At 40.6% G+C, this 12162-nt stretch overlaps 1 protein-coding gene across 1 annotated transcript in view; it reads left to right on the plus strand.

Annotated features, from left to right (window-relative positions):
• The window catches only part of LOC122792716 (ankyrin repeat and LEM domain-containing protein 2-like), an 832037-nt gene that overhangs the window by 558458 nt on the left and 261417 nt on the right, over positions 1-12162 (plus strand). Inside the window, exon 6 of the mRNA XM_044060300.1 lies at positions 9356-9487. Coding sequence (XP_043916235.1) covers positions 9356-9487 — 132 coding nt within the window. The remainder of the gene's footprint in view (positions 1-9355; positions 9488-12162) is intronic.

Raw genomic sequence — 12162 nt, forward strand, 5'->3', positions numbered from 1 at the left:
GGGAACTCATTACCCCCAAGGATACAGATTCCACTTTCACTCCCTACCAACTCCAAACGGTTGGCCAGATATACCACCAAATCAGTGGGCAGTGGCTCAAAAGCAAATTCTCTCTCTTAAGCATCAGGTCTATTCACCCTGTTCCAGAATTGGGAAGGGGACAAGGTTTCTACTCAAGACTTTTCCTGGTGCCCAGAAAAGACAACGATGGCACCCTATCCTGGACCTCTCTATCCTAAACACATTTTTGGTGATCCCAAAATTCAAGATGCTAACTCTTCACCAGCTGCTTCCAATGCTAAGCAAGGATGCCTGGTTTGCAACACTGGATTTAAAGGAAGCCTACCTGCACATCCCAGTAAGGGAAGCTTGCAGAAGATACCTACCCTTCCAAGCAGGCTACATGCACTGTCAGTTCTTTGCACTGTCCTTTGGCTTATCTACTGTGCCCAGGGTATTCACAAAGTGCCTAGCTCCAGTCATTGCATTTTGCAGGCAAAGAAATATCCAGATATATATCCATACCTGGACTATTGTCTAATTCAGGCAGAAAGCCAGGACATACTATTGAATCATCTAGTGTTTGTACAGAAATTGCTAACGTCTCTGGGGTACACCATAAACAAAAATAAATCACATCTTGTACCCTGCCAACAAATTGTATTCCTGGGAGCAAGCTTGAACACAACTTCCCAGATGGCTTTCCTCTTGCCAGAGAAACAAGTTCATTTGACATCCTACTTCAAACTAATGGCCACAAAGACCCAGCTATCTGCAAGGAAAATACTGCAAGCCCTGGGGTTCATAGCCTCCTGCATTCTACTAATTCCATATGCAAGACTGCATATGAGGAAACTACATTGGTATCTAAAAAGCCTATGGTGTCAACATTTTCAGGATCTAGAAGCAATGATTCCTATTCATACCTTGTCTACAGATAGAGTTCCTTTGGTGGGCAAAGGCCAAAACAAGGGACTGCCATTCACTCTACCCCTGCCACCCAAACCCTAACAGACGCATCAGACTATGCATGGGGGGCTCACTTGGCAGGGAAGTGCATTCAGGTCAAATGGAACCCAAGTCAAATGCACCTGCACATCAATCAAAAAGAAATGTTAGCTGTACAGAATGCTCTGACAGCCTTCAAGTACCACATTCTTCCAGAGCAATTAATGGTAAAGATAGACAACACCACTGTTATGTGGTACATAAACAAGTAGGGGGGAACCCACTCATACCCTGTCTGCAGACTAGTCATGGATCTGTGGAACACAACCTTGAGCTACCAAGTGCACCTACAGTCTTGATTCCTGCCAGGAAAGCTAAATACACTGGCAGACAAACTAAGCAGAAATCTCATGGACCCACATGAGTGGAAACTGGAACCAAAGATATTCAACATGTTAAACAAATGGGGGAGCCCAGATCTAGACCTGTTTGCCTCCCCCCAGAACTACCAATTGAAAACATTCTGCACAAGGACTCCCCACAAACAAGCTTGGAAAGTGGGTTCCCTGTCCTTCACCTGGAAAAACCTATCAGTTTATGCCTTTCCCCCTCTGCTTCTCCTCTCCAAGGTACTGCTAAAGATCAAACAGGACAAACCAAGGACGATACTGATTGACTGGCCACGCCAACACTGGGTACCCCCTTTTGCACAGTGTGTCAATGTTGGCATCATGGCACCTGCCTCAAATCCCTGCGCTGCTGTCCCAGCAGGAGGGCCAAATTCTGCACCCACAGCTTCAAACCCTGAACCTGGCAGCCTGGCTAATTACCTGATCTCTCCGGTACCATCCCTCAGTAAGCAAGTGTTGGATGTCATTCTGGAGGCAAGGAGGCCTAGTACTAGAAAATCCTATGCTGAAAAATGGAAAAGATTCTGTTCCTGGAACCAAACTCGGGGGATAGGCACAGCAGCACCCAATTTACCTCAGATTCTGCAATACTTAACTGAGATGCTTCACAAGGGCCTTGCCTTTTCCTCCATCAAAATTCATGCCTCAGCCATTTCAGCTCATTACAACACAAAACCACTCCTCTTCTCTCATCCACTGCTGAAGCAGTTCCTCAGAGGGGCCAAAAACCACCCAGGGGAGCCCCTACTCCAGCCTGGGACCTTAACTTTATATTGGAAAAACTCACTCTACCTCCTTTTGAGCCAGCTGCAACTGCGGATTTGAAATGTCTTTCTTGGAAAACAGCCTTCCTTTTAGCCTTCACTTCAGCTAGAAGGGTGTCTGAATTACAGGCCCTCATGGCAGTGGAGCCTTTCCTCGTTTTTCATGCGGACAGGTTCTTCCTCAGGACCAATCCCTCCTTCATGCCCAAGGTGGTATTCAATGTAGCCCTCAATCAGTCCATTCATTTGCCAACCTTTCCTAATCCACAGAACAAAGGGGAACGAATACTGCGCTCCTTAGATGTGCACAGACAACTTAGATTTTATTTGGACAGGACTAAACCTCTCAGGAAATCTGAACAGCTGCTGGTTGCATTTGCTGCAGGGGCAGAGGGGAAGGCCATTTCAAAGCAAACCATTTCTAAATGGATAGGTCATTGCATTCATTTCTGCCATAAGCACCATGGAAAACTTACCCCACAGGGGATTAGACCACATTCAACCAGGGCTGCATGTACCTCTACAGCCTTTCTCAGAGGTATCCTTAGCAGGGACATCCTAGAAGCCGCTACCTGGAGTTCTGTACATACCTTCACCAAGCATTACCATTTGCCAATTTTCTCTAAATCCAGAGCTAGCTTTGCCACTGCAGTCTTGCAGGGCCTTATAGCGCTGGTCCTAATGATATCTAATTTCCTCCTCCCATCCTTAGCTTTGGGAATCTACCCAAATGTGATGACTGCAACAGTGAAACACGAAGAACATAGTACAGTTGTGTACACTTACCATAAATGTAGATGTTTGAGTGTATTCACTGTTGCAGTCCTAGTTACCCTCCCTCCAGCCCCTGACTTCTATTGGCTATACCTCTATTCTTGCTTACTATACTTAAAGATTTTTGGTGTATTTGCTTTTTTGTTGGAGGTGTAACCTTGTATATATAATTACTTCCCACCTGACATCTGGAGCAAGAAAAACTGATGTAATGGCGTCAGCTGCGTGCTTTATACCCCTGGCTACCTGATGTCATGGAAGATGAGAAAGCAACTGACGCAGGACCCAAGACTTTGATAATCAGGCTGACTAAGGGCTACTCCAAGCAGATAACTCAAATGTGATGACTGCAACAGTGAATACACTCGAACATCTACATTTATGGTAAGTGTACACAACTGTACTTTCATTATCTTCTCTGCAAATGTAAGTGTCTGATGTTCATCATATTTATCACTGCTACAGTAGACTTGGCTGTATGGGTTATATCCTGCCAAGGGTATAAAAGTTGGCCAGCTTCCAATGCTTCAGGGCACCTTTCACACCCAAACTGGAAGCTCACACTGAGCTGTCTAAAAGGCAAGCTTGGGGTGCCAAGTCTTTCAGAGTTTTTACTGCCGCTGAAGTGTATGTTCCTGTGAGGCTTTCGAGGATCGATGGTCAGCCTTTGCTGCTCTTTTGCTTGGCATATAAGTTCCCGTTGAGGTGAAAAAGCTTTCATCATTTTGTGTATATATGTATATATATATATATATATATATATATATATATATATATACACACATACATACACACACATGCATACACACACACACACACATATATATATATATATATATATATGTATATATGTATATATATATATATATATGTGTATATATATATATATATATATATATATATATATATATATATATATATTCTTCACTGGGCCTCAACTGAAATAAAATATGAAACTTACATTCTTGGCAACGTTAATATTGACTGGAATAAAATCAACTCACCTTCCCCTTCCCTATCCATTAACCTATACAATTTCACCCAAGTAATCCATTCAACAACTCATCCTAACAAAATCCACCCTCCAGGATCCATCTTAGACTGGATTTTAGTTTCCCATCCTAACAAAATAATTCTCAGGCACCATCCCTGATACTTGCAGTGACCATCTCCCTGCCTTCACTCATCGGTCAGCTAATTCCACCCAATTTCATCACCAGTACATTCAAACTCGAAATCTTAGCAACTTTAACCCTACAATTTTCACAAACACCTTCAAACTAATTAACTGGCAAATCCTAAACACTCTTCCCCCTAGACAATGCTGTAGAACATTTTAACTCTATTTTCCCAGACACTAAATTCCCTAGCCCCTCTAAGAAACATACGAATCAAAACTAACTCTGCTCCTTGGCTGACAAAAGAAACTAAACAAATCATGCATCACAGAGACAAAACCTGGAAGCTTTATCAGAAAAATAAACTGCCTTCTGCCTTGCTCCAATACACCCAACTTCGCAACCAAGTAAAAAAACTAATCACTATAGACAAAAAAAACTGCTATAATAAACTTCAGTCCAGTAATAATATGAACCCAAAACAATTTTGGAAATCAGTTAACTCCCTTCTCCACCCAGGGTCCAAGAATAATCCCTGCCCCGACCCTAGTTTAACTGATAAGGAATTGAGCTCTCACTTCAACACTTTCTTCACAGAATCCATAGCTAATTTAACCAAAACATTCCCAAACAATGATCCACCTAACTCCCTCTCCTCAACACCCAACAACCTTAATAAATATCACTTTAATTTCCAGTTCAAACCAGTTTCAACCAGCTTCATAAAAAGGCTCTTATCTAATCTCAAACCATGCTGCAATGCCCCTGACAACATACCCTCCTCCTTCCTCAAATGCGCAGCTGAAGGTATTGCTCTCCCTATTAGCATCTTGATAAACAGATCCTTAAATGAGTCATATGTACCCAAACTTTGGCATTCAGCCTACATCCTACCTCTCCATAAAGGAGGTAAAAACACCACTATTTCTAATTTCCGCCCCATTGCCCTACTCTCTCCAATATCTGAAGTCCTAGAAAAATGTGTCCACCACCAACTTTTGCCTTTCCCAACTCAGAATCACCTACTTACATCCACCCAACACGGCTTCCACCCCGGCCACAGCACCATTACTGCCTTACTATCCTTCCTTGAAACAGTCAATCGAGCCCGAGACTCTGGACTTCTTGTATCCACAGTACTACTAGATCTTTCTAAAGCCTTTGACACCATCTCCCATACACACCTACTCTTTCATCTCGCCAACCTTAATCTCTCCCCTAATACTCTTTCCTGGTTTTCCAGTTACCTATCTGATGGATCTCAAGCTGTCAGATGGATGAACTCTACCTCTTCCTTCTTGCCCACACCTACCGGTGTTCCCCAGGGGGTCAATCCTCGGACCCATACTCTTCAACATCTTTATAAATAATCTTCACTCTGTCATCCCTGACACTACAGTCATCCAATACGCTGATGACTCTACCTTAGTTTGTGCTGCCTCTAACATTACTGAACTCCAGACTAAAACACAAATAGCCTTTTCCACTACAGAGAACTGGATGCACCAAAACCATCTCTCCCTCAACTCGTAATAAATCCAAAATTCTAATTTTCACCCCTACCAGAGTTTCCTCCTTTGACAAAAATACTTTCAAAGTCCTAAGCCAAACCAACACTGCTATAGAAGTGGTGCCTTCCGCAAAACTACTCGGCATTACCATAGACTAACACCTAAAATCCGATCTCCACATACAACAAAACATAAAGAAAACCCATCAAAAGTTAGGTATGCTCTACAGAAATAACCAATTTCTTTCCAACTCCTCCAGGCACACCCTGGCAATTACATACCTTCTACCATCTCTTCTTTATGGAGCCCCTCTTCTAACCAATCTGTCTACTTCCAATACCTCAAAACTTGAAACTTGCTATAATAAGATCTCTAAATTCGCAACTAAATCTAAAACCAACTCACCACTGCCTTACCCTACAATCTCTAAATTGGCTTGAACTTCCTTACCCTACAATCTCTAAATTGGCTTGAACTTCCTAACCACTTAGACTATCTCTAACTAACCACTGCTCACAAACTAATATTCTACCCAGGCTCATGCCCTGCCTTAATAAACATCCTTCCACCATACACCCCAAACAGATCTCTGAGATGTGAACACCAAAACCTTATCTTCAGCCACAAACCCAAACGTCCAGCCGGCCAACTTCTACTCTCCTTCTCTCTAGTTAAAAAATGGAGCTCCCTCTCTCCTTCTCTTAGGACTATACCTAACTCCGAATCCTTCAAGACCCAACTTTTCGTATACCTGTCATCCAAATGGAAATGTTCCTGCTCTCACCAGATATAAATTCCAGGGATCTCTTTCCCTGAGCTCTCCATATTCCTGCTCCTCTCTACCCCCTAGCTTAACCTGACTCATCTGACTTTCTCTTGACTCCAAGTTTGTTCAGTCTGTTTTTTTTTTTCTCCTGACTGTATGAATTTTGTTTCATTGTATTGCTTGTTTATTATGCTTGCTCTTTATGCACATTTTATGTAATTGTATTTCCTGACTGTATGAATCTTACTCTTGTATTTTACCATTAACTTTATGTAACATTGTTTCATTGTATTGCTTGTGGAGCTTTTCTCCCCGGGCCTCCACTGAAAATGGGCACTTCTTGGCCCAGTGGACTTCCCCGGTAATCAAACTGAAATAAATAAATAAACAAACAAACAAACACACACACACACACACACACACACACACACACACACACACACACACACACACACACACACACACATATTGTTCTCTTCAGGAAAGTTTTTTTTTAAACTAGGAGTTTGTGTTTTAACAGACTGTCAATGAGATTGAGACTGTAATGTACTTTTAATGAGAGCACTCTTTTTTTGTCAGTTTAAAAGTTATAGTTTTTCAGAGTAACTGGGGAAAAAACATTTTTTTCTGTGGAGAAATGTTTTATTTTACTTTGTAGGCCTGGCAAAAGTGCCTTTCTGTGTTTGTCTTTGAAAAGTGACTCTTAAAAGACTTTTGATTTTTACCAGCATTTGCTGCTTTTTTCCCTGGGAAAAAGGTACCATTTTTGGCTTGACCATGAAACAATCTGTATGTCCCATGGTCAGTCCTTCCAGCCACAAAATGAAAGTTAAGCAGGCAGCCTTTGCCATCACAGTAGGCTATTAATTTGTCGGCCGCAGGTGGATGACTCTGCTGTGGCCATTAGTTGTACCTCAGACCACTCATCTGTTACCCCATATTTATCTGATGTGGCACCTACAGCCACTGTGGACCAGGGGTTAGCCATATCCTCTGTGCCTGTTGGGGTCCCCTCACTAGGCAAAGGAGATACTCTCTTGTTGGTCCTGGGAGATGGAACAAGCAAGACTCCTTTGTTCTCCCAGAATTTAGGTCTAGTTGTTTTCTGGTCTCTCAATATTTGTGAGAGTTGTTATCCTTTGACCTTTTTACTCCTCTCAGGATTCGTTTATCAGATATTTCAACATGTCTGCCCATAGATCCTCCTCTTTCAGTGCATTCTGATGTCAATGTTTTTGAAAGGGATTTTGCACAAGAGGCTTCCAAGAAAACCAGTGATCCCCACTTGAGATTTTAATTTTGTGTTTGAACTAGCTAACCTCGCTGACTTGAGGTTCTTAACATAGAAAACTGTTTTACTGATCGCTCTGATTTTTGCAAGAAGGGTATCTGAGTTGCAAGGTCTTATGGTGAGTCAACCCTAACTCATTTTCCACAGGGACAGGGTTTCTTTGAGATGTAATCCTCCTTTTATGCCTAAAGTGATATCCAAGTTTACTTTAAGCCATCTGTCCATGCCCCCTTTGTTTTTCCTGAACCTAAAAATGAGGGAGAAATGCTACTCCATACCATGGATGTCCACACACAACTGTGATACTATCTTGACAGAACTAAATCTTTCAGATCTTTGTTCATGTCTTGTTCAGGTAAGAAGGGGCAACTGTGTCAAACCAAACTATATTTCCAAATGTTGTTATACCCACCAGAATTATTTTTTTCCATGCAGGGTCATGGCCCACTCTACCAATGCCTTTGCTTCATCTCTGTTTTTTTGTTTGGAAAGAGCTGGATTCTAGGAGTATTCTAGAAACAAATTTGATCATCTGTACATACTTTTTACAAAACACTATAAGCTTGATCCTTTCTCTAGGTCTAGTTCAGGCTTTGTTAGGACCATTCTTCAGGTGTTCCTGAACTCTTCTTCAGCCTCCCAAAATTTGTAAGCTATGGTAGTCTACCCATATAGCTTAGGCTACTGCAGCAGTGATCAATATGAAGAACATAGTATAGTTCTATACGTAAACTTACCACAACAGTAGCTTTTCGAATGATCACTACTGCATTAGCCACTCCCTCCATCCCCCCTTGTTTCTTGGTGTATTTATGCCAAGTGTGGTAATTTTTATGTTTTTTTTTTTTTTTTTTCCTAACAGTGGCTTTTCAGGGCTTTGACTTCCTGTCTTTTTGGCAGGAAAGCTCTGAAGGGCTTGGCTCCCAAATGTGTCTTTTAATCAGCTTAGCTTGAGCTGGCTGGCAGTTTGGCATGTGGAAGGTGCCTTTAAGCTTTGAAAGATAACTGGGTGCTACATCCTTGGCAACATATAAAACCATATGGCTTAGGCTACTGCAGTATTGATCCATCAAACGTCTACTGCTATGATAAATTTACATGCACATCTGCACTTACTTTTCCTTTCTGGGTATTGAAAAAAGTAAGGAGTGTAACTGTAACACTGTGCACGATTACATGTTGGCACACTGCCTAGAAACCAAAGATTTCGTGGCCATTTTTGTTGCTTTTAAGAAAAAAAATATTCATGACAGTGGGATGTAACTGTGTATTGATAGGTGGTGGTTGGGTTTTCTGATAACTTGAAGTATTGCACCCTTTTTACGGAATTGTACTTATGTCATATTTGAAGTACAGTGTACAGTTTTTGTAAGTATAAGCTGAGAAAATGGTAAGGGTAATGAAGGGGGTAGTGCAGAGTCAGGTGATTATGATGAGGAAACGGATGCAGAACTGGAGTATAAAAATAGTGCATCTGCATTCGTCAAGTTTACATTAAAGCTGAAAAGGGTTACAACTAAAAATATATGGGTGCATGCAGTGTTGTATAGGAAAATTGGGGGAGTGGACCTTTCAAAATATTGATAGTGTGAAGCTGCATATTAGCAAATCAAGGTACTATTTGTCAATCTGAGATGAAAAATAATTTTTTTAGTGAGACAGAAATTGATAATGGTAGTGATCTACAGCCGTTGGTCAGCATAAAATGTTTTGTTAAATTTCAATGGATTCAGGCAGTTTTATCTTTGTTTAACGTAATTGTTTTTTTCCCAGGGATGAGCCTTCTAAAGTGGACATTGATGTTTTAGCAGCACTGGGCAACATAGAAATTAGCCCACAGAACTACCCCAGTATCCATCGATGGAAATCGTCTGTTCTTTCTTTTCCCTCTAGCGTAAGACAAAGGTATTTGAGTGTGAATAGGATGTTTGGAATTCTGTAGCTACTTCCTAGTGTCCTTGTGTTGTGTGTCCGCTTGCATATGTTTGCATGTATAAAAACATTCTGCGGTTGTGTCTGTATGTAATTTAACTTTTTCTTATTTTACCACCTGCTGCTCACTTGCAGTTCAGCACTTAAAATTCTTCCACATGTAATACAGCGATATGATTCCTTTGTCTCACTTGAGACTACTTGTGGTAGGCATTTTTTTTCTCCATCTAACAGAAAGTCATTGTTATAGTGGCAGGACTGGGATGTGAGCTCATTTCACAGAAAATACCGGCATCTGCACACTGTTTGTTTGATTTACTCACTACTAAAGCAGCAGGCAGCTCTGAAGCTCTTTCAGTTTTATTTCCAGGTGTCTGTCAGACTTATTTCATACATGTGTAAATTTTTTTTTATTCGTTCTTTGATCATTACTTTTAGCTCTTCTTGTATACCAGAATATGAAGGGGGAATTGTCTTGAAGGAGACTATCCCGTAACCATCATTTCAGTTTAGTATGTTGCTAGAGAGGGGTGGATTCCAGTGAAACGGTTTCCTTTTTTTAAGCCACTGGTAAGATCACATTTTGGTTCTGGAAGTTTTTGAGAGAGGAATGGATTGATGGATATGCAAATGGGAGCATTTAAAATGCTGATAGAGGAATTGAAATGAAAAGGAATGCTAAAAACATTGACTTGTACACATTTGGAAGAAAAAAAGGAGCAGCAAACAGTGTATGTTATGTATTTAGTGTGAGGGCACCAACATATGTGAAATTAAGATGCAAGGACAGAAGAAGGGATGAAAGAGTTTCATTTAAAGAATGTTAAGAAAGTTTAAAATGTGTTTTTGGTCATGTCTTTGTTCTGTATTTTCCCTTATGAGCAAACAATATACAACCTGAAAATTAACTGCTAGATCACAAATGATTGGGAATGCAAGTTGCCAGCAGAGTTTACTCACATGCCTAGAAGTAGGTGGTTTAGTGTAGGGGATAGAACTCCCAAGGTGTCGTAAACATGAATTAATTTTGAGATCCTGTTTCTCCTTGACATGCTTAGGTAAGGTTTTAACCCTCTACAGCTGTGCAGCTATTTAGGTTCCCCAGCCTTATTTGCCCTCAGTGGCCTCACTTCCTTTTAGGTTTTTCATGTTATCACTGGCTGATTATCTTTCCGGTGCACCCAGGGTAAGATGCAGCACTCCCAAGGTTAATCCTATTCCCTGTCTCAAAGCAGTTTTTTTTTTTTTTTTTGCTCCTTCCAGGTGTGTGTGTGTGGCTTACTCAGCACTGGTTCTTATTGCTGTACATGTAGTTATTTTCAAATACACAAACAGTAAGGATCTGAGAAAATTTCATGTAGTTAAGAATGAAAAGAGCTTTATTTAATCTAAAGTATAAAGGGGGGGGGGGTGTTGACTTTTGCTGTAGATTTAGAGAGTAGGAATTCCACCATTGGATTAGTGACATCATCTTTTTCCCTGTCAGCAAGCATCATTTACTTGTAATTTGTTTAGGCCCTTCTAGCAGTTGCTGTCAAGTCAGCTGTCCTGACTATCTATTAACAAACATTTTCTACACACTGGGATTAACTCTCATATGCTTCTGAATTATGCATGCTGAAGACACAAGGTTGATGGTGCTCCCAGCCGGGTGTATTTTTTTTTCCAAAGGAAATGCTGGACTCTCCTCATAACTCTTTATCTATAGAGTACTGTTTCATATTTTAAAAATACCAAAAGCCCTAAAGAATTGTGTTATGTCAGTCAAGGTGTACCACCTACTTAGTTAACTGCTGTATGCAAATAAATGTTTCTTTTTAACAGTTATTCATTTGTGCAAAGGTTTAGATGGATATTGAGAAGTCCTGGAGAAATTTGGGATGAAAGCAGACATCTCTTGTTTAGTCTAGTGTTGGACAAAATAAAGGAATCTTGCACAGCTAGATTTATTGTATTTTTATTATTTATTGGTCATTGTATATTATCTTTGGGTACACTACGGAATAATATTTTACTGCTGTAGTCTTCAGGTTTCCAATTTTCAAGATTCTACATACTACTTTGGCTTTCTATGGAGAGACCACACAGACAAGAAGACAGGGAAATGAGTGCATAAATAATGCTCTTGGGTTAGATCACATTAAAAGATACAAAAATACTGTGAATTAAGTGGCTTTTTTCTAAGTAGTGGAGACCTGGAATAGATTCCCAATGAAAACTTGAACGATATCTCCCAGACAGCAAACTGAACAAGTGAAACTCATCAGAACAGTCACACACACCAAAACTAATGATAACATCTGTACAGAAGCATTTGCACCCATGCACACCCCCCCCCATATAGAGGTCTTCTCACCTCCATTACTGAAAACTCCCATTAAGCATGAAAAAAATTGGTTCCCACAATAGAGACAATGTAAGTAAAAATATTCTGGGATTTAATGGTTTAAAGGAATTGAGAACAAGATGGGTAATATTCTTGGAGTTACCATGTGTCAGCAGATTTCATTTCTGGAACAGAATTCCAGAAAAAGTGGCAATATGTATGTCGAAAGAGAAGTTCAGAAGAGTAAAGAGAGAAGGCGCAACATCATGGAATTCATTAACAGAGACATTGGGAACCTCCAAACACTGGACCCTACCCATTT

The sequence above is a fragment of the Protopterus annectens genome, chromosome 2.part0 (assembly GCF_019279795.1).
Source record: "Protopterus annectens isolate FY-2018-M chromosome 2.part0, PAN1.0, whole genome shotgun sequence".
Taxonomy (NCBI): domain Eukaryota; kingdom Metazoa; phylum Chordata; order Ceratodontiformes; family Protopteridae; genus Protopterus; species Protopterus annectens.